Source organism: Xiphophorus hellerii, chromosome 5 (assembly GCF_003331165.1).
Source record: "Xiphophorus hellerii strain 12219 chromosome 5, Xiphophorus_hellerii-4.1, whole genome shotgun sequence".
Classification (NCBI taxonomy): Eukaryota; Metazoa; Chordata; class Actinopteri; order Cyprinodontiformes; family Poeciliidae; genus Xiphophorus; species Xiphophorus hellerii.
The window spans coordinates 28,369,458-28,393,054 of NC_045676.1; the positions used below are offsets into that span (position 1 = coordinate 28,369,458).

Consider the following 23,597-nt stretch of genomic DNA (forward strand, 5'->3'; position numbering starts at 1 on the left):
CATTAAGAATTATTTACTGTCTTTAGATAATTACGGAAAAACTCAGTGTTCAAGATGCAGCATGAATCGACTAGTACATTATTGTGAGGGAATGCCAAAGTAAAACAAAAAAAAACAATCACCCATGTACCCTAGGGGCCACCGTAGACAACAAATGAAGTAAAAGTACAAATTCCCTATTAGACAGGTAAGATTTTTATCTAAGCGTGTGTTTTGTTTGTGTTCCCATAGGCTCTTATGTCGCTGTTTGTTCTAGCATCAAAAGACGGCTGGGTTAACATCATGTACCACGGACTGGACGCAGTGGGGATTGACCGGCAGGTAAACACATGTGGCGTTCAGTGACCCATTTTTCACGCTCAGTCTAACCGTTCTTAACTCCTCGGTGTTGCAGTCCATTGGGTTTATGCACAGTCGAATCGATTACCTTTTGTCAAGGTGTGACATACTGTCTTTTTAGTTGGACGGTATGAATGCGATCCTTCTGGTCCTGTGATTCCTCAGCCAGTTGGAGCTCCCTACTATTCCCTAAAGTTTTACAACAGCGAGGCACACTTGGAGGCATCGTTATAAAAACTGCTACCAAACTTCAAACAGCTCCTGTTGATCTGAATATTTTAAAACTCCAGCTGTCACCTGAAAAAACCTTTTCAGATGGTCTTTGGAACTGAGCTGGACTCCAGCTTTATGTTGTCGATACTACCGCTACACTAATCTTTCTTTGTGGAATTATTTCATGTTTGCCTTTGTGGTTAAAAAAAAAAAAAATCAACAAAGCTGATGGGAAAACCATCAGACAACGATGTACTCCTAATCATTTCCCCATTTTTCTCAGCTGATATGACAAATAACCGAGGAGGAATTATATAATACACAAGCCTTTTACATTTATTAGATCATTTATTTTAAACAATGTTCCAGTTGGTTTTGCAGTTTTATTTCTAATACAGTCAATATCAGGCTTCCAACTAAGTTTTCTCTCCAGAATGATCCCAAAAATTTTAGTCTCGTAAACTGTCGAATTCAACTTCATTTAGGGAAACATTTCTTAACATGATGACTTTGTTTTGCTTGTGATCGTTTGACCGCATTGCAGTAACATAGTTATTAAAACTTTGTTTCAATGATGCCCTCTTTAACAACATTTCACGTGTATAGGTTTATCTACAGTTATTTTTGGTCTGGTAAAGCACAACGTTACTCTGGGTCACCTTCCTAAAATAATGACCTCAGTCATTTTTTGCCAAAAGTGACTTGTTTTTTATGCCTAAAATGTCTTTTGGAAAGAAAGAGGCTTTGATTTTTTTTTTATGCCAAAATCTCTTTTGGCAAAAAGTGACTGAGGTCATTCTTTTTGAAAGTTGACAATATGTCAGTCTTCTTGTAAACTGAATTGACCTGAAGTGTTTCATGTGTGTTTTAGTCCATCATCAACTGAACAATCCCACCACTTCCCCTAGAGGCAGTGTTGGGTAGCGTAGCTCATGCAAGATCAGCAAAAAGAAAGAAGAAAAAGATGAAGATTCTGGACTTGCCAGAACTTCAGTTCACATTCTGCAACGCATTTAATGAACTACTGCGGTGCCTCTTTTCATTTCTCTGAGACTACGCACTATCAAGATCCCCTTCGCTGTCGCCATGTTTGTTGTCGTCTGAGACGCTCCTCTAAATTTGGAAGCTAATTGAAAAACGCCCTCTAGTGACTCGGTTGCCCATCAACCGTGGCAACTTAATAAACGGCTTTTAAAGTTGAGGGGAGTGACGCTTGACAACGGCCCTATTTACATACATAAACGGAGCATAAATGGGGCCTTAATAGAGCACATCCGGTGGGCGGAGGAGAAGTTAAAATACTAAGACGGCGTCTTCAGACAAAATGTTCTCTCTGTTATTCGGCTTCAGGAAAATAACAATGCTGCTGCAGCTAATTATTGCAGGTAGACATGCAGGAGGAACATTTGGAGAACGTGGTTATTGCGTTATTAGACAGATCCAATGACATCAGTATATATATAAACATAGGACACTTAAATGGGCAGTATTATGTGTTTCCCAGGCACATAGTCATAAATTTATAGCATAATTAAATAACTTTGTGACCTTCAGATTGCTGCAGATATCAAATATGACTTAAAAGAAGTTTTACTTTGTAATTTAACACCTTGAAATTGGGCCTCCGTCTCTTTAAAGGAGACGGCGTTTCTTTCTTAAACTTCTCCTTCAGGAAGCAATCGCAACATGGCTCCTCTATTAATCCTATAACGATGTTTTTAGCAGAGAAGAAGCTCCTATAATGAGCTCAGCAGATCCACAGTTCCACCAGGTGTTTCTAATTGCTGCTGGCTAGTCTGAAGGAGCCGAGTGAGGAAGGGTTTCTCTGTGAGGTGGAAGCTCTGAAGCTTGGAAGCTGCAGCTCTGAGGAGGAGCTTTGTCCCTAAAGGCGGGGCTATGTCCGCCCAAGTGTTTTGCACAGCTGAATGTATGCCATGGGAGACTGAAGGATTTCTCAAACATGCATGAAAGAATTAAATCAACACTCCAGAGAATAACATTATAACATGATGTGAATCTCAAAGAAGTCGATTTTTACCTCGTACTGCCTCTTTAACAAGTGAAGAAGAAAGTAAAAGAAAGCATTCTCTTCTCCGAGAAACTTCATCTTTGCAAACACCGCCCACGGTCACCTCTGCGGTCTGACTCCTCTCTCACTGCTGGAGCTCTCTTTAGTAACTGTGGCATCAGAGCTGTTGTCCTTTCCACCTCAGCTTTGGGTTAGAAGTGTTTACAATGCAGTGTTTTCCACAGGAGTGACCATAAAGCTAGAGGATATAATGCAAATGAATCATCTCTGGTGGCCATCTCTTAAAAAAACGACTCCATCAGTAAGAACGGGCATCATGCTGGATGAGTCAGTCTGCACGTCAGGGAATACCTCACCGCTCTCCAACTTTGCACAGCCTGACTAATTTCATTTACACTCCATGCTGAGCTTTCAGCACTTAGATTGAAAATGTGTCTCTCTCATCTCTGACTTTATTGCACCTGAAATAGATTTTTTTTTGTTTCCTGATGATTATCTCCTCTTCTCTAAATCACTCCAGTTTTTTTTTTCTTCCTCCTTCCCACATTGTCTTCCTGATTCTATCCTCTGCTTCGATTTTTGTCTTTCTTTTGTGTTTAGAGGCTTGACGGCCAATGGGAGTCGTCGTTTATGTGGTGGAGGCTTGGTAACGTCGCCGACTTAAACAAACAAGAGCTTATTTTATCTGTCAGGAGTCGCCTATAGAAACTCTGAGTCACAAACATGCTGACCTGTAGAGATTCAGAAGGCTGTAATTAAGCACAGGCACAACTTGATTCTTCTAGATTTAGCCCAAGCCTTCTAAACATTAACAAGTGCAAATATTTTAAGGAAGCTTCTTAAAGTCTCTCACTGGAGCACAGTTTTGGGTTTGGATCTGATCGAAATCTACTGAGGGTTGAAAGAAACTCAATATTTTCTTTAAGCACAATGCCAAATGATGGATTTGTAAGCTAGCAAACCTGAGACAAAGTGAGGGCAGGACTTAGAAAGACACTAAAATCGTCTGAACTGATGATTTTAGTGTCTCAAATCATCAAAAATTGCATCATTTTGTTGCCAAAGAAATAGCGGTTGATACATGGTAAACACAAAAACCTCCAATTTTTGCACAACACATCAAAACGCCTGGCACATGGCAGTGACCACACTCAAACACACACACATGCAGTACTTCCTGTTGAACTCTTCAATCCTGACCAAACTCTTAAGACCGGAGGGAAAAAAAATGTTTATCAAAATCTTTCCAAGTATTTTTGGTCTAGTTTCTAGTGCAAATATCTTATTACACTTAACATGAGACAAATTAACTGACAATTAATGTTTCAGCAAGACATAGAAGCTTGTTTTAAGTAAATAATTCCTTAATATTGATGACAAAGTACTTATTCTATTGACAGAGAAATTTTGAGTCTCAGGTTTTTATAGGCAAACCTGAGTCTGCCTATAGAAAGCTCAAGACCAAAATACTTGGTAAGATTTTGTGCTTTTCGGTGCGATGGTGACCGTGTTGTAAATCACTTCAAAATGCTAAATCAGCTGCTCAAAACTTTGAACACCGCAGTCTCAAAAAAGTCAATATGCCAGTAAAACTGGCTTTCATGTCGTTTTCCGTTAGGCGTTTACATGTCACAGTTCGCTGGTAACAGAGGCAAAGACACTTTCCGTCTTTGAACATCTCAAGATCTCTGAGCTTCACTGGCAAATACCTTTCTCCATCAGTAAGAAAGCAAATACCTTTCTTACTGAGACTGTCAAGGTTGAAGACAGTGAGACATTTTAAATGAAATCAGACTTTTCTCCCTTTTTAAAAGACTATGAGAGTTTGGACAAACAAAGATGGGGAAAAAAAGTGATGCTTCAGTCAGCAACAATGTCGGGATCTGTGAGAGAACGGCCTAAGCTACAAAAATATATCTTCAAAGGCAAAAAAAAATAAAATATCAGCTCTGTTTTGACTTTGCAAACAGCACTAAAGATAGAAAACAAAAATATGGATTAAAGTTGTTTTTTTTAATGAAAAAATGTTTACTCTGGACATGATGGCTTCCATGTCTTTAGCATCACAAGGATATCCAACTAAAAGAGTTTTTCCTTTCAACGGAAACATTGCATTAGACATCTGTCTTATTGGGTTTGTCAACAGGACAATGCAACGGTTAACAATGGCAGAAAGGATTTCTTCCTGGACCATAATGTCCTTTAAGGCCTTCAACACAAGTAGTGGAGCTACTCACTTCTGAGCCTGTTCTTTTTTGACACTTTAGTTCTATTATTTATTTTTATTTTTTTGCATTTTTATCTTAAATTTTTTATCAATAAATTAACATCGTCTTTAATTCTAAAGCATTTTGTCAACTCTTTTTCTTTTGTTTCCTTTCTCTGCATTTTGTTTTTCAAATTCAGATTCCTAACTTGTCCACATGATGCCTAAATATGAATACCTGTTACTGTTGACACAAAACCTTACCAAGTATTTTGGGTTTAGTTTCTTGTGGAAATATCTTCATACACCTGAAGTAGGACAAAACTAGCTTACATGTTACTTTTTAGCTGCATGCAGAAGCTTGTTTTAAGTCAAAAATTCCTTAATATTAATTAAAAATAAATAAATAAACAAAAATACTTGGAAAGATTTAGTGTTTTTCCAGTATATATGTGGTTTTGATATTGACATTTATACGCAGATAATCCTCTGGGTTTTTTTTTTTGTTTTGTTTTTTGCGCCAATGGTGTGGAACTGTTATCTTGTCATTTTTCAATTAACTGAAAAGCTAATTTTCTTATTTCACAGTTCAGTACTTTTCATTTATTACAGATTATTTTATATTTTTAATTCCAATCTGACCATGCTCGTGGTTTCTTATTCCATAAGAGTCACTTTTTTTCCCTCCCAGTCATTCATCATTTCATTTGTTTCTCTCCTTGTCCTCTCTCCAGCCGTTGACCAACAACAATCCGTGGATGCTGCTCTACTTCATCTCGTTCCTCCTGATCGTCAGCTTCTTCGTCCTCAATATGTTCGTGGGCGTGGTGGTGGAGAACTTCCACAAGTGTCGGCAGCACCAGGAGGTGGAGGAGGCGAGGCGCAGGGAGGAAAAGCGCCAGCGTCGCATGGAAAAGAAGAGGAGAAGTAAGAAAGAGAAAGTTGTGGATTGACATGTAGAGGTAGTAAATTAGGTAAGATTTTAGGAAGTGATGAGTTTATGAATCGGGGAAGGTGAAGAACTGAGCAGGGAGAAGTAGCTGGCATGGGGACTGAACTAGAAACAATAATCTTCTAAGGCAGGGGTCTCAAACTCCAGTCCTCGAGGGCCGCAGTCCTGCAACTTTTAGATGTGCCTCTGCTGCACCACACCTGAAAAGAATAATTAGGTCATTAGCAAGGCTGGAAGAACTGATCTACACAGGGAGGAGGTAATTAAGTCATTTCATTCCAGTGTTTTGTACCTGTGGCACATCTAAAAACTGCAGGACTGCGGCCCTCGAGGACTGGAGTTTGAGACCCCTGTTCTAAGGTAACAAAATTAAAATAGCATCAAATGGAGCACAGAAAAAGCTAAAACCAGACAAACATCAGTTTAAGAATTGATAAAGTAGAAGACTGATGTCTACTCTTAAATCTTGGAGTGTTTGAGAACAAAATGTAGTCTAAGAAGAAAGTTATGTAACATACAGTTATATTGGGCTGAAAACTTTAAAATAAGCTCCTGCTTTTAAAAAACATAGATAATACACGCTAAAGTCTTCCTGTAACATAAATGAGAATGAGTCTTTATTTGAACTCATTTAAAACTACTCAACCTTCGGCTCACAATTATGAAACTTCTTCCCTTAATATGAGCTCTTATTTTTATGTCTATCTTTCTTATAATTTCCTCTGCTCCTCATTTTTACTGAAACTGTTGTTAAACCTTGTTTGTGCCTTGTGTTTTCTACACTAATTCTCTTTCTTTGTTTTCTGTTTGTTAATATCTCTGACTTTATTGTTTTAATCGTTGCTGTAAATTGTCTTAAATGCTCTATACAAACAAATTTGACATTAACATTTTCTATTTGCCTTGTTTTTAAAAAAGCACAGTTTCTCCTTTGTTTTTTGGGTGGGGGGGAATTTTCACATGTGTTTTTACTAGCCAACCTCCTTCACATTGTATAATTGGTGTTCTTTTGTTTTTTTAAATGTCTCAAAACCATGTCCTGTTTATTTCGATCTTTCCTTTTTTTTTTTTAAATCCTTAATCTGACTTTTTGCCATCTTGTGGTGCAGAAGCCCAGAAACTGCCTTACTATTCTTCCTACGGCCGTACCCGGCTGGCCATCCATGCTCTGTGTACTAGCCACTACCTGGACCTCGTGATCACCTTTATTATATGCATTAACGTCATCACCATGTCCCTGGAGCACTACAGCCAGCCACAGGTGAACACACATCTTGATTCAGAGGGATTTTGTGGACTCGTGTATGGCGTCAGGACATCTGGTGATGATTTGCTGTTGGGTCTCTTGCAAACGCTTGCTGCTGATTTCTGCCTGCTGTTTGTTTTTGATTATTTTTTGTTATCTCAATAGTTTTCTGCTCTTCCATACCAAACGACTGTGATAGAAGCAGACTACACATAAATCCTTATGAGATTTTTACTGTACAGTAATTAGAAGTTTTCCACATCCGATACGATACCGATATTGCAGCTTTGAGTATTGGCCGATACCGATACTGACCCGATACGATACCAGCACGAATAATGCAGACTTTGATTACTTATGGAGAATGTTAGAATATTTCTGATCAGGTGATATTACTCAGAGAACAATAGTCAATAGCAATAGGTATGACCACTGAACCGACCCATGTATTATTATCCAGTGGGTTTGCATGCAGATTACAACTGCTGCTGAATAGAAATGCTGAGGCGGACTAAATTCTGGAGAGGACTGCTTCTGTTGGCGTTCTAATATCTGAGATTTTAGACAGGGGCTAATATAATCCGATACTCCTTTTTTTCTTGGCTAATATCCAACCGATATCCAATATCAAATTCGAATCAGGGCAATACTTATAGTAATCTTGAACAAAAACACCAACATTTCACAGTCCTACATAGAATTATGACATTACTTTTACTTAAAACCAACAAAACAGCTCATATTTCTGCCAAAGTGATGGAACATATTGATTATTACTGTAGTACTAGCAGTAGACCTGGAGTATTCATGGAGGTTAGAGCCCAAAACCCCTCATGAATACCTGAAATCTGAAAATACTTAGAACTATATTAATAGCTTGAACTAAAAAATTTACGTATGCATAGATTTTAATATTTATTAATAAACACGGACAGTGGATACCGTCCGTGTTTATTACCACAGTAGCTAACGTCCAAGATTATCTTCATATCTGTCCTTATTAGGCGTACAGCCAATCAGCACCTAGGAAAACAAATGGTGCTTCTGGATTGGCTGCTTTGTAAACTGCAGCCAATAGCGTGCCAAGCAGTAATGCACATTTGTATTTTTAAGTTCCCAAGCTGTATTGGCTAGTAACTGATTTATTACTAGCATATAAATCAGTTAATATGCTAGTAAGCGCCACAGGAAAATCAGCAAGTATGTGAATTCACAAATGCTGAACTACAAAGAGGCAACGGTTCACTATATGGCGTTTCTATTAGTTTACATGATGACTTGCAAGGAGTTCACTACTCCTTTATTATAAAGCATCATGTAACTGAAATTGTTTGTAGGATATGATAGAAATTACCAAAGCTTCTTTAGCGTGTGCTTCGCCTCTCCATCTACATGCAAATAAGATTTAATCATCATGTGTTTTCAATACCTCATTAATTGCAGAGTAGTAGCTAAAAACAAACAAAAAACAAATGCTGCGCATTTCCTCTCCAGAGTCTCATATAATTTACTTGTCTGTCTCAATTAAACTCGCCTCTATTAAGAGAGATTTGTTGGCGAGATCATTTGCTCCTTCTGTCAAAACACACTCGCAGAGCAACAATCCTCATAACCAGCTGAGATTATGTTCTTCTGAGTTCTCAAAATGAAGCGATAAATAAATGAGCAGCAGAATCAAATGAAACGAACAAAAAAAAAAAGTCCAGACAGAAGACATATTAAAGTTTGCGTTCCTGATGCCGTTTTTGCTTTCAAACTTACATTTTTTTCTCTTTGAACTTTTCTGCTTTCAGTCGCTTGAGACCGCCCTGAAGTATTGCAACTACTTCTTCACCTCCACCTTTGTCATTGAGGCGTCTCTCAAGCTAGTGGCCTTTGGATTCCGCCGCTTCTTTAAGGACAGGTACACCTCTGGCTTTTTACCAGATGCCTGCTTTCTCATTTCAACTTTATCTTTCATTAATGTGCTTATTTTAATGGCGTTCTGCTTTCAAATATGTTAATACTGGGCTGATCTTGTGGAAATGACAGTTCAGCCTAGTTTTTTTTTGTTTGTTTGTTTGTTGTTTTTTTACCGCTGGCAGATTCAAGTGTAAAGTAATTCTATAATTTTACCAGCATGTTGAATGCTAAAGTTTTTACAGTTCTCAGCCAGTAGCCAAAAATGATACTCAAGTAGGAGTAGCACTACTTCAACATATTCCTACTCCTCTCCATCTAAAAGTAAAAAGTCTCCATCCAAGAAATTAGTTAAGAGTAAAAAAGTATTTGGTAAAAAGTCTACTGAAGTACTGAGTAATATTTAAAAATTATGTAATCAGATGGGCCAAAATATAAAGTTAAGTGGAAATTTTGGTATTTTAAGAATCAAAATGACAATAATCCTTGTACGTAACAAAAAATGACCAAATTTGGGAAAAGAAAGTTTTTCCAAATCAGTGTCTTTCAATAAAAAACTGATGAAACGTCAACATAAACTGCAGGTGTGTCTGTGTCTGGTGAATTTTTGGTTAAAACATGTTTGTTGTTCATTCAGTGGGTAGAGAATCCAGAAATATTACTCAAGAGTAGAAGTACTTCATAATAAAATTACTCAAAGTACAGTGTAGTAAAAATACTCCTAAAAGTAAATTTTTTCCAAAATGTTACTCAAGTAAATGTAACTAGTTACTATCCAACTCTGCGTATGAATGCCTGAAAGCATCACTGATGTGATCATAGGCTGGTGGGCAGCTTCTTAATGTGTTGATTTTTGTGTCTTTTTGTCTCGTTATGACAAGCAGCCTGATGCTAAATCCTAAATTTCATTTCTTGTCTGTAGACTTCCAGCAGCAGAAAAGCCCAAAAGTTACGATGCTGCCAGCATTCACAGTTGAAATAATATTCTTGGTCTTGTGCAAGCTTCTCCGTTTCGACTCCAAATGTACAAATGGTCATTAGGAAATATTTCCCAGATCTGAGATCTTTGTCCCTGAGAGGATTTGTCAATTGTAATCTGGCTTCTTATCCTTTATATATATATATATATATATATATATATATATATATATATATATATATATATATATATATATATATAGTCCTGATCAAGTTTTCTGTAATTTAGCAAATAGAAATAAGTTTGGTCATTCTAACTGAGCAAACAAGAAAAGTTTAGTCTGGTTTAACTTCAGATGATAAGAAAGAAAATGGGTTTGTGTCTTTTTAGTCAGTGTATGTAAATATTTGGCTTCTTCTGCAGATAATGTGTGTGTATCTAACCTAACTAGCATTGCTTACAGTAGTTACTCATCTTAAGAAAATGCAAATAAGGTGAAGTAAATTTGGGGCCAAAATATTTGAGACTATACTTTCAATTAGCTGTTAGCATCTCCATTCCATTATTGTTATTAATATTAATGACAGCAACAGCCTTTCAAATTATGGCCAAATGGTAGCAATTCATCTGCCAGGTTGGAAAGTCAAGCAAATTGCGCACAGAGTTCATACAAAGCATTAATATTCATTGCAAAATTAGTATAATTTAGGCTTTTTGTATGTGAATTCCCAAATTTCAGAGCTACACACTTAATTAGGCAAATCTCTGCTCCTTTTTTGCCTGATTAATGTCTAATTTTACATCTCAGATATTAGAGATTTTGTTGTTGTGTGTGTGTGTGCACGTTTGTTTGTAATACCTTGTGGGGACCAATTTGCTGACACATACTACGTTGTGGAGACCCACTGCTCCTTGCGGGGACCGAAGCCTGGTCGGTCCCCACAAGGGGAAACACTGTTGTTGGGTCAGGGGTTAGATTTAGGACTAAGGTGTGAATTGAGTTTTGGTTAGGGATAGGTATGTAAGGGTTCGGTTTAGGCTGTAGAAATTAATGGAAGTCAATGGAAAGTCCCCACATAGATAGCCACGCCAACCTGTGTGTGTGTGTGTGTGTGCAGGTGGAATCAGCTGGACTTGGCTATAGTTCTGCTGTCGGTGATGGGCATCACTCTGGAGGAGATCGAGATCAATGCCTCCCTTCCCATCAACCCCACCATCATCAGGATCATGAGGGTGCTCCGGATAGCGCGAGGTAATTCCCCCTACAGTCGATGCAACAACAACAAAAAAAAAGTGCAGAGACAACAAACACTTCATATCTCAAGCAGCTTCATCACTTGTATAGCTGCCTTTATTGCTGCTAAATAAAGCCAATTGGTTAGCGGTTTTAAATGTCTCCCGTTTGGCACTTTGCTTCCTCATATTTAGAGGAAATTAAAGCAAACCCCCGTCGGGGCTTACAGTTTATTTTAACTTCACACTGAAGAGGATGAAGTCTAATTACATCAATCTTGTATAATCCTCACCCGTTAACGTTCACCCTTTGCCCTCCGCTGGGTTGCTGAGGGACTGCTGAGAGGACCCACGGGTGATATGCTAATTACTTTGCAACAGCTAGCTGTAATTTGGAAGCAAGAGGGGCATTTGACCGTGTGAGGACTACAAGTCACTTTCAGTCTTTCTTTTATGCTCTCGTTATACTTGCCACATTGTTTGACCTCTGGAAAAACTTTCCTTGACTTCTGAAAACAACACAGAAAATATTTAAAGTTGATGTTATTTTCTGTATTATGACTAAACTATTATTATTCTGTCATTTACTACCTTTTTGTGTTTCTGCCTGTTTATGGAAAGTGTAAATATTACACATTTTGTTGAACGGAATGTAAATGTGATTGACTAATAAGAAAATGCACTTCGCAATGTAAAAAAATCTATAAGAACTATTAGAAATTGATACCTAGGTGCCTTTTGAACGTTACGGACGTATTCACACCAGTCCAGTGTAGTCTGCTTTAATCAAATTCTAGTTTGTTTGCTTGGAAAGTCTAGTTTGTTAGAGGAGGTGAGAATGCGCAATCAAACTTTGATACGGACAAGAGATTGAACTCTTGTACGACTCTGTTCGGGTAAGATTAACTCCTGTGCATTTCGAATCCATATGTGTTCAGAGATCACTCCAAAAGCAGGAAGCTGACTGTAGCACAAGGTATTCTGGGTAAATACAACCAAAACAAACTTGCTAGACTAGCCCTAGTGGGAGAAATGTCTTTTGACAAAAGTAAAATCCTACAACCGCTAAAATATGATGCCACTTCATGTTTGTCTACATTTTGTGAAGGAGAAAGATGAGCTCATGTCCTCTTCCGAGGTTTCCATGTTGTTTTCTTCAGTGGTTCTTGATGCAGCGCCACCACAGGCAAGGAGGGGAACAGGTTGCTCATAGGGCTCGGTTCATTGGATGCCTTGCGGTGTGAAAGCGAACCACAGCAGCTGAAAATGCAACAAAATATGTTTGGTCCAAAATCAGATTGAGTCTACTGGGTGTGAAAACACCCTGTAAAAATAAAAAAATAACCTATTCTGCAAAATATTTTTTCTTTCTGTGAATTATTAATTCTGGCATTATTTTTCCGTGTAGTTTTTGCTACGGTGATTCAGTTAGATTATTTTTTCTATCTCTGAACTCATCAAACATCACAATCATCTCACACAGTTTTGTCTTATGTAAGCAGAGCACAGCTGACTAAAGCTCCCATATTTCCAGCCATCGAGCACACAGCCAAACAAATACAGAGCCTTGACATTATAGCTCTGCCAAGCCCAGCCGCCTCTGCCAGGAAACCAAGACTAATATTGAAGTCATCATTTACAGACCTAATATTGAAATCCTCTGCAGCAAGCCATTCACAGAGGCGCCACCAATCTGAGAGCAAACACAAAACTTCAGATTTGGAATCCCTTCTCTGGAATAGAACCAGTGATGTTTGGATTTTAGGATTTGAGCTGCTTACATTAAGGTCTTACATGGACTGGCAGCGGCATTTTTGATCTGATCACAACAATACGAGCCAAGAAAGTAGAGGAGCAACCAGATATTTTATGTAAACATAAATGTGATGATACCTTTGCAGTTTCTCCTCTGTCTGAGATGTAAACGTTTTAATTTGCACATTATTTAGACTAAAGTTGAATCTCTCCTTCAGGGCTTTTAACTGAAGATTACTATCGGGCAATAATAAAATAAAATGCATATTACTGCATGCCAATAACAATTAAACTGCCTTTTATTGTTATTTACTGTTATCTAGTGGCATATCAACTTTTAACTTGTAATTATTAAGCACAATTGGGGGGTTTTAATGACCGAATTCTGCCATGAATATTTGTCAGTACCCAACTACTGTACTTACTTTAAATAAACTGTAAGCGTGGATGTTATTACATATTAAATCTGATATTAGAACGAGCTCCTGTTAAATGCCTTTTATAGGAGTAGTGTAAAGAAAATGGTGTTTCTGCTGTAATAACATAAAAAGTGTAATTTATTCAAATATTTTGATGCTCCAAACTATTTTAGTGTCACAAATTGATGGTGCTGCGGTTTGTATTGAGTCTCCAGATATCTACCACACACGTTGCCCCATAAAACATTTTTTAAGTGTGTTTGGGTCTGTTAGCATTTTGGAAAATGTCTTCGAGTGTCGACAGGTCTGCCATTGAGCTCCAGAAGAATTTCTACTGGGCCAATTAACATTAACAGCCGCTTTGTTCGGCTCACCAGTTCTCTCTTTGCAGTGGAGGACAGTTGTTTACAACGCAGGCTATATCCGCTAAGCTTCTGAGCGTCAAAGTAGCATGCCACCGACACGTCCAACCTTTGGCAATTGGGTAAAATTTAAAACTTCAACAGAGTCCACGCCTGCAGGAAACGAACGTTTCTCAATGTTGGAGGGTCCAAGTGGATGAAGTGAGGCGTAGAACAAGGGAGCTGTGTTTCATCAGGCTAGCATCAATCCACATAGCTTAGCTTTTCCAAATCCTAATGATAGGTATTTTCTCAACCTTTATAAAAAGAACCACAGACAATGTTATAGTTTTTCAACCAAGCTTTTGCAACAGGAGAAGGCACAGTAAACCTGGCATTTCTGCCAGGCTGGCTTCTGCCAGCTGTTCACCGTGCGTTCTGCCATCCTACTGCAGAAGCTTGTCTTTTATTAGCAAAAAGACAAGACAAGAATGGAATGTGGGAGAGTGAAAGCAACATTTTATCTTGACAGCGGGGAGGGGGAACACAGAAACTAAATTCTGCACACAGGCAGTTTCACAACAACTAAGGAGAATTCCTAGAAGATAAGACACCACCTGTAAAAACATGCTTGAGGTTAAGGGAAAGGCCAGTTATGTCTTTACACATTTTATCAAGTTCTTTCTCTCTAGGATGAGAACACTAAAACCTTTAAATGAAAAACAAACTAGTAATATAAAACTACTAATGTAAGAGTGATAACAAAACATAATAATTCTATCTCTTATTGACATCTAGTGCTAATACGTTTCACTTTTAAGTAATTAATTTTAAAAATTATATGTTTCTCTTATCATTGAGTTTAATGAATGCTTATGCTATATAGCGGCTGTTTAACGGATATTAAGTGCTACCGTGTACATCTATTATTTTCGTTCGTTAGTTCCAAGGAACAGCATGAAATCTTTTGTAAAAGTAAAATATTTTAGAAAACTGCACTTCATGACTACAGTCTTTGTAGAAAGATATGCATTTTTAAACAAATAAAATAATCTGTCTTTATGTTTGAATTAGAATCATAAAACATTTTCCATTTCTATAAAAACTTTAGCAATAGAATATTTATCTTTGTAAACACGCGTCCATATTCCTGCTATCTGTGAAGCAGTACACATCCTCAGTGATGCACATGTGGATTTCTCCCCGGCAGCGTCTGTGTTCCTTCAGAAATTGGACGCCTGGGAACAGCGGAGGGTCTCCTGTGTGGCGTCCAGAAACACATTCCCCCTCTATTGATCATTTCTCTCTCTCATGTTCCCTGTCTATCTCTAATGTATCTTGATTACTCACCTCTATATCAGGCAGGACTTTTTTTTTCTAGTTTTCTGTTTCACCGGGGGTTTTTTTTTTTTCGATACCTGAACTCCTTTGCCTTTTAAGCTTGTCCGTAGCGTTTCAAAAATCTACTAAAATTGGATGATTTGTCCTGCGGCCAAACTTCTCTTATCGTCTGCCATCTCTTCCCAGTGCTGAAATTACTGAAAATGGCAACCGGCATGAGGGCCTTGCTGGACACAGTGGTCCAGGCTCTTCCTCAGGTATGTCTCATCACACACACACACACACACACACACCGCTCACAGTATCTTCCCTTAGCTTATTGCGAGGACACCTAGGAGTTAATTAACATTTGCTAAATGATAAACGACCAGAAACTGTGACTGGTCCCAGAGAATTACTGACTTTCAGGAAGTCAGGTTATGGCAAAGTTCTTCTCCCTAATGCCATAAAAATCTGTCTCAGGCCTTTTTATCTGAATTTTGGGGAAATAAAGGAACTCTAGTAGCACAAAGTTAAGGGTTTTATTCCCACAGCTATTAATGAGACAAGAGCAGCTGAAGATTTTGTGCTCCTTCAGTACACAAAGACTCGGCACTCAAGCATTTCCTTCATTTTCATGTGCTGTTAAGTGTGAAAGTATGTGAACAATAGCTGGATTTTAGTCCTGTTAGCGTCACTGAGACGTGTAAGGTTAGAGTTTTATTGAACATTGGTTTCCAGTGCTGACTTTCAGCTTCAACAAAGGGGTGTTCACATAAAATATGAAAAAAGGTGGAAGAATCACAAAACCACAGCTGGCGAGAGAGTAAACATACCTGCTTAAAGGGACAGTATTATGCTCAATTGACCTTGACGTCATTGTCGTCATCTTGAAAATGCAACTCCAGCTCCTTCAGACTAGCCAGCAGCAATTAGCAAACACTGTGCATATACTGAACTCATTATACGGGCTGCTATTCTGTGCAGCACTGGTAAAACGTTGTTAAAGGGTTAATAAAGGAGCCATGTTGTGAAAGTGGAGTGTTGGAAAGAGCAGGACTTTATTAAAGAGACATCCTCAGTGATGCACACTGAGGCCTAATAGACGCCTAATTTCAATGCGTTAAATTACAAAGTCAAATTTCTTTGAAGTCATATCTGATTTAAATACAGCATTTTTATAACAACTTAAGGCAACATAGTTACTTGTTTGTGCTATAAAGTGATTCTGTGTGGCTGAAAACACATAATGCTGCCCCTTTAAATAGGTTATTTAAAAAAAAAAATCTAAAATCTTTTTCAACAGATCTTCCTTTTTTATTTATTTGAATCATTTAATCTTTTTCATTTGCATTAATCCTTCACACCATCTGTGTTCTCTGCTGTCTCTGGGGCGTTTCTCTGTGTATCGGGAAAAGCTTCGTTCCGTTTCCAAGTCATCATCAATTTATGAAGCGCTCTTAGCATTATCGTCTTTCACAACAGATTAAGTAATAACAGAGTGACGAGCTCGGTCTCACTTTACATCTAATAGTGAGAGAGCACCCAGGATTCAGCTGTATGTGTTTATCAAGTATCTTCAAATGTAACGGTGCGTACAGAAATGTGAGTCATATATGAAAAGGTGGATGGTGCGTGTGAAGAATTGACTCCTGAATGGAGCCTCAGTGGTCTAACTCCCTGGTTAATATGTCAGTGTTTTTGGGGAAGGGATCTGAATACTTGGTTGATTGACGAAAAAAAAAAAAAACTGCACATGATGTATATTTTAGAAATTCCGAGTTCTTCCCAAAATTTGCAAAGACCTAGAAATGTGTTTCTGATAGGAAATTATATAAGTATGTATCTCTCAAAAGATGATCAATATAAACTCGGGAGATTTGGAATCTCTAAACCTTCATAATACAGCATGAAACATGTTGGTACAATGAAGTTAAGTTTATTTTAAACCTATATTTGCTATTATCTGCTAATAAATGTAAAAAAAAACAAGAAAGAAACAAAACAGTAGTATAACAGATGGGTAATTGTCAATATGTGACACTATGCTACTCCACTTTACAATCGAACAAAATTATAGATATCAAGAGTTTTGATTATTAGTAGAGAATAAGTGATTCGTAGTTATTCCTTGCTTTTCAAACTGGCACTACTTTTTTTTAATCCAAGTACTTTTGTAATGAGATCTTGCCTGGATACAAAACTGTTGTGATAATTAGGAAAAACAGATGCCTATTTATTAAAATTGCTTCCCCAGAAGTGCCACTAATACCCTTGGAGTGCAGAAGGTGATGAAGACAAAAAACAGCAGGTGCTCCATCATAGCTGCCGATCAAAATGCTATTTTTTTTCTTCGTGGTAATGAGGGGACTAGTATGTTGAAAAGATGCCTGCAGAGATAAATTAAATCAAATTTTCAAAATGGGAATATAAACTCCCAAAACCAAGTGTTTAAAAAAAATGACTTCTTTTCTTCTAATAATGGCAAAATAGGAGGACATGTCATTATTCTTTCTCTGTGTCTCTCTGAAGTGTGATCAGCTTTTCTGCAGATAACATAAAACTTACATTTGGTCCTTTGTCTCCTTTCTCAAACATTGTGGAGCCATGTATTTATGCTTTTTTTTTTGGTTTTTGAATGCATTAAAAATGCCTAATGGAACTGGAGTTGTTTCTCCTTGAAACAGCTCTTTATGGAGGATGCCACTAATGGACTCAGGTGTTCACCAAATTTTCTCTTTCAAAGTTTTTTTTTTCTGATTATTAGTATATCATTTTAACAGCAGCCTTTCTCTAATGTGTTAAGGTAAATTTCCACAAAAATACTTCTTGTCCAACGTGTTTGCTTGCTCTCCTTTCATTATGTTCCTCATTTTGTGTGACAGAAGGTGGAACCAGAAGGAATTGCAAACACAGGGCATCGCAAAAATAAAAAAGTAAAGTAAAATAAAATACATTACAGAGATTTACCTTTAATATAGCTGACCTATCAACTGAAATTACGTATAGTAAAAGAAGAAAGAATATTGACTTAAAGTCAATATTGGAGACATGGCTTACTACCGACTGGATTAAAGTCAGTTAATCCAGTATTCTTCAATAAGGATAAATTACATGTTCCCATTGTTTTTTTTCTTAAAAACATCACAACTGGGCATATATATGAAATCTCAAGTCATAGTAAATTTTGTTTAAAAAAATCAGTTTCACAGCATTATGATACTAACACAACAGTTTTCTGTATTCAATAAGTCAGAATGCTGAATATGGGTTGAACAAGGCTTGTTTGTCAGATTAGAATATGTTCTGAAAATACTTATTATTTCTGTTTTAGAAATGGTATTGATATGATGTAGTAATATAATCTTAAAGTTGTGCTTTCATCACCTGTAAACAAAGAGATATAATATTTAACAGAAATAAAGGCTGGAAAACCTCAATCTGTGTGTAATTAATCTACACAATGTTTCACTCAGTAAATTGAGTTGCTGAAATAAACAAACATCAACATTCAAATGTATTAATTGTGATTATATAACATGACCTTATTGTTTGTATTACTTATCAAAAAGCATCAATTGCAGCAGAAATCAACAATGATTATCAGTTCTGAAATCTATTACCTCTATTTTGATAGACTTGATCAGAAGCACACACTAACTTTAGTTGTAGTTTTTAAAGAGGCAGTATCATGTATTTTCCAGGCACATACAGTAAAGTATCATCTTGATTTGTGAGATGCCAGATTATGTGATATTTTTGTAATATCTATCAAACAGATGTAAACTTTTAACTGAGAGACATAGAAAATCAACTACTTTGTAGCTGTTAGTAAATCCCCCCCCAATTTTAAAGTAAATTATAGTTGAAAACATTATAACAATGTGTAAAACCATGTTCCCATTATAAATGCAAGAGTCTTATTTGTGTTTTGCTTAGATTTCTATACAGTTGGGACACTGTAGGCGCATAATTAAAAAAGTATGCTCAAAGAAAAAGCTGACCAGTGTAGGCGTGCTAGCAACAGAAAGAAGCTGTTTGCTTTTGTACCTTAAGCTCGTCACTCACTGGCTTTTATGCTTTATCGGTCTTAAGCAGTTTTACGGCACTGTGGTTTGTTTTCATTCTCTTCCCAAAGGAGCGAAAGGGATCACACTGGTTTGAGTTACTTGCCTCAAACTGCTATGGGCTTTCCGTGAACACAGCTTAGCGCTACTTTCATCTTCACTTCCTGCGACGGTTCTCTTTCATCTTTTCCTTGAGTGACGACTGTACATGTTATTGTTTCCTCATCGACAATCACTTTATTTTCCTGCCTCAAAGATTAGCACAGATACATATTATTCAGAAGCACCCCACCGGCTTCTCTGTGAAGCGACTTAGCTAATGGTGTGCTGCTAGCGCCCGCTACAGCACCCCAGTGGGGGTTCCTTATCCATTTGCTTTGCATATCTCCCCGTGGAAATGCTAAGTAACCTTACAAGGATGGATTTCCAGGCAATTTATTTCTCTGTGAAGTAAAGTGATTTGCCTTGACACACCAGTGTGTGACTGCCTACATAATAAGCCTGTACTTAGATTGTTAGCATTTACTTTGGATCTTATGAAACATGCTTATTTTTATTTAATTTTTTTTATTTAGGACAGGGGTCGGCAACCTTTTCTATTCAAAGAGCCATTTGGGACCGCCTCCCAATAAAAAGAAAGCACTTGGAGCCACAACCCATTTGGACGTCATATGTATAAAACCTACAGTATATGCTATGTACAAAAATCGATACCATGTTGCGTTTATGAAATCAACGAACTGCTGCAGAGAACACAAAATTTTATTTCTGCATGTAACAAAACGCATTTTACACTTGTTGATGCTCAATTTCAAACAAAATACCCTCTGTCTATTTGGGTCTTTGTATTTAAGAAATAAAAATCGAAACTTACCCAGCCCGCACTGAAGGAAACATAGAAACAGAATGCAGTCACCTGTCCTCCTCTTATTCAGGAGATAAAAATCAAAACGTATCCAAATATTATCCACCGGTACTGAACGAACCAAGCAAACCAAAAAATGCGCAGTCTGCTTCTGTGTCCCGTAGTACGGTACGGAGCCCTCTAGGGGACATGGGGAATTTTTTTCTTTTGCGTTACCTCGCAAAACTTTTGCGTTGCCTCGCAATACCGTACGGGTCAGTTATGCAGCTAATTGAACACTGCAAGCCTTTCTTACGGTGGGCGCCGTACTTTCTGCTTTAATATAAGGTTATGTGAGGTTTTTCCATGAATGTTAGTATGTTTTTGTGAAATATCTGAAGTTTTATATCTTTCTTTAGGATAGAAAGGCACCACAAACCTACGATATAAACAGAAACCTTCCGTAAGTAGGAAAGAAATTAAAACACATCCTAATTTGGACTATTTCTGAGTTATTATCGCGGGTAATAAATCATCTGACAGGTTTGATTGTGTCTCTGTTGTGTTCATAGTCTGAATGGTTTAAAGAGCTGCTTTCAGTGCCGCTCCATCTTAGCCTTAACAGACATAAACATGCAGTAAAAAAAAAATCGATTTTCAATCAGTGTTTTGCACCAAACAGTTTTTACTATTAACAAGTTTTTATTATTAAAAACACGACAAACTAATGATGGTAAAGGGATTAACTCTGGATTAACTCGGGGAATCTCATCTGTCCGTGTATCAATCAACTCCAAACCTTTTCTTTATTCTGTCACAATTATCGATTTATTCCATTTTGATGATCAGGCTCAAGATGATGTTGATCGATGAAGGCCGGGATCTCTGTAGGTCTGATGAGCTTCTTCTCCGCATGGATGGTGAGGTCACACAGGACTTGGGTGCTTGTCTTTGCCTTTGTCTTCATCTTTGTCTTTGGGGTCTGAACCCAGCTGATGAGAGAAGTGAGATTCAAAGCCACAGGTTGTGGGCCTGACGGCTTGGTCCCCATGCGCAGGACAGTCTTCGGCCCTGTGGTCCCAGCTCTTCTTCAGCTGCAGAGTTCTTTGTCCATCTCGATCTTGGCTCGAAGCTGCCTGGAGGATCCAACCAAAGATTCCTCTTTTGCACCCACCTTTTATAGGGTTTATCCACCATTTTGGTGCGTTTGCATTGGCTAGCACTGTTGCTGTGCTTGTTTCATTGGCTGTCTGCTTAGACAGATGATCTCATATCCATCACTGTTTTACAGACATTATGTCCTGATGTCTGTGCTAATGTCTCAGGGTTGCCCAATGGTCCTCCTACGTCCATTGCCTGCACAACCTTTTCTTTGAAACATTTAAGTTGTTCAACAACCTGTTTCCAAATAAGGCGTTGATCATCTCTGCTCTCCTGTTAGTTCCTCTTTTTCCCTTAACCTTTCACCTTTCACCTACCATCTACCTCCAACATATCAGTGATGTTTAATTGCAGTTACACATTTTACACCATTTCAAGTTCAATGTCAAAATCACATTTATAACTTCTTTAGCTTCTCTGATTTAGCATTCATTTATAATTTTATAACCATAACTTATTAATTACTCTTATTATAATCTTAATGTGAGTTATTACAGATGTTTTCTGAAAAGAAACCGATAATAATCCATGATTCTAATTATTTGATACCAAAGTTACAGTTACTTGTTTTACTTGCAAGCATTCCCACAAATGTAAGTGTAAGTATTATTACAAGTAAACCAGTATTATGATGGAAAATTTGGGTGCTAAAAATGTTCAAAACTTTTGTTTTAATGTTACAAGTTTAGCATAATCTTCAGATTTAGAAATTTATTTTAAAATGATTTTAATTTATAATTTTTTAATGATTTAATTTTAATAAAATATTCTATTTCCCGAAGTCACTGGGAGCCACAACAGAAGGATGAAAGAGCCACACGTGGCTCCGGAGCCATTGGTTGCCGACCCCTGATTTAGGAGTATGATAATAAGCTTAATAGTGAATAAATTGAAGCAAATAAAGTTTAGTTTGTTTATATATCCAGTGCTGGTGCTTTATCCATGTGGATAAAAAATAATTATGATTATAGTAATTATAATAATGACTTAAAAATGTGTAAAGAGTGTTAAAGTGGCAGTATTATGTAAAAATGACTTTTTTTAACTTTACATTGTGTTATAATGTTATTCCCTCATCAAAAACATACCTGGATTGTTGTCCTCATTCTTTCATGCATGTTTGAGAAATCCTTTAATCTCCATGGCAACCATTCAGCTGTGCAAAACACGTTGGTGGACCTAGCCCCGCCTTAAAGACAAAGCTCCTCCTCAGAGCTGCAGTTTCCAAGCTTCTAAGCTTCTGCCTCACAGAGCAGCCCTCTCCCACCCAGCTCCTTTAGACTAGCCAGGAGTAAATAGCAAACACCTGGTGGAAGAGCACATCAGGTGAGCTCGTTATATGAGCTGCAAAAAACAATGTTTTTTTTTTTCTCCGAAGGGTTTTTGCGGCGCTAGTGGCTCGTATTTTTTCTACAGTAGGCAGACAGGAAGGAAGGTGAGGAGAGGGGGGAAGACATGCGGCAAAGGTCGTCGGGACCAGGAGTCGAACCCGCGACGTCCGCGTCGAGGACTAAGGCCTCCAAACGTGGGGCGTGCTAACCCCCTGCGCCACCACAGCACGCCCCGCGAAAAACAATGTTAAAGGGCTAATAGAGGAGCCATGCTGTGATGACTTCCTGAAGGCGCAGTCTTAGAAAGAGCAGAAGTTTCTTAAAGAGACAGAGGCCCATTTTCAAGCCATTGAATTACAAAGTCAAATTTGTTTTACGTCATATGCAGCATTCTGAAGGTAACATAGTTACTTGATTGTACCATAAAATGATAGCATGTGACTGGAAAACGCAGCCCTTTTAGCATAAATATTTAAGCAAACACTGAAATAAAGTAAGATGTTTCTGTATGACTGGTAAGAAAATACATATTTCTAGATGTAAGGATCATGAATATCAAACTTTGGCATTCACAGTCTATTATTTAAAGTTCAGCCTGGTTTAGCCGAGATGACAATATGATGTACGATACGTTTTGTGCTTCAGGTGGGAAATCTAGGCTTGCTCTTCATGTTGCTGTTTTTCATCTACGCTGCTCTTGGAGTGGAGCTTTTTGGCGAGCTCGGTATGTGCTTGAGTTAATATTTCTGCACAAAATGCAAAAAAAGTACTTTTTATGTTGAAGTTCTCTGTGATATAACTCCACATGATCTTATGAGAGCCCCAACTGATCTTTTCTTCTTTTTTTTTTCTTCTCATCCTGTATCTCTTCTAGTGTGTAACGCCGACTACCCTTGTGAGGGAATGAGCCGCCACGCCACATTTGAAAACTTTGGGATGGCCTTTCTTACACTCTTCCAAGTATCAACAGGTGACAACTGGAATGGCATTATGAAGGTAGGAGTTTTGGTAAAAGTTTAGTTAAAACCTCAAAATTTTAAGGAAAAGATGAGTGAAATTCTGAATATTTTCTTAAAGGGGCAGTTTCATATAAAATCAACTTTTTTGAGCTTTACGTCATGTTATAATGTTATTCCCTCAACAAAAACATACCTGGTCTGTTGCTTTGATTGTTACATGCATTTATGGGGAATCCCTTAATCTCCTCCTCTCAGTTCCTTCAGACTTTGTCAGCAGCAATTAACAAACACCTGCTGGAACTGAGCTTACAGTATTATATGAACTACTTCTCAATGAAACGCTTGTAAAAAAATAAAAAAATTT

General features: G+C 37.6%; 1 protein-coding gene and 1 long non-coding RNA gene across 3 annotated transcripts in view; both read left to right on the top strand.

The window, feature by feature from the left end:
- Nucleotides 1-23,597, top strand: part of LOC116720298 (voltage-dependent T-type calcium channel subunit alpha-1I-like) — a 209,908-nt gene that overhangs the window by 165,290 nt on the left and 21,021 nt on the right. For both annotated transcript variants that reach the window (XM_032563460.1, XM_032563461.1), the window contains 8 exons: nt 232-321; nt 5,522-5,714; nt 6,849-7,000; nt 8,779-8,888; nt 10,922-11,055; nt 15,079-15,149; nt 22,920-22,998; nt 23,149-23,270. In XM_032563460.1, the coding sequence (XP_032419351.1) occupies nt 232-321; nt 5,522-5,714; nt 6,849-7,000; nt 8,779-8,888; nt 10,922-11,055; nt 15,079-15,149; nt 22,920-22,998; nt 23,149-23,270 (951 nt within the window). The remainder of the gene's footprint in view (nt 1-231; nt 322-5,521; nt 5,715-6,848; nt 7,001-8,778; nt 8,889-10,921; nt 11,056-15,078; nt 15,150-22,919; nt 22,999-23,148; nt 23,271-23,597) is intronic.
- On the top strand, nt 20,629-22,379 carry LOC116720299 (uncharacterized). The gene is made up of 3 exons (XR_004339370.1): nt 20,629-20,723; nt 21,870-21,874; nt 22,367-22,379. It is a non-coding gene; the product is annotated as an uncharacterized LOC116720299 (long non-coding RNA).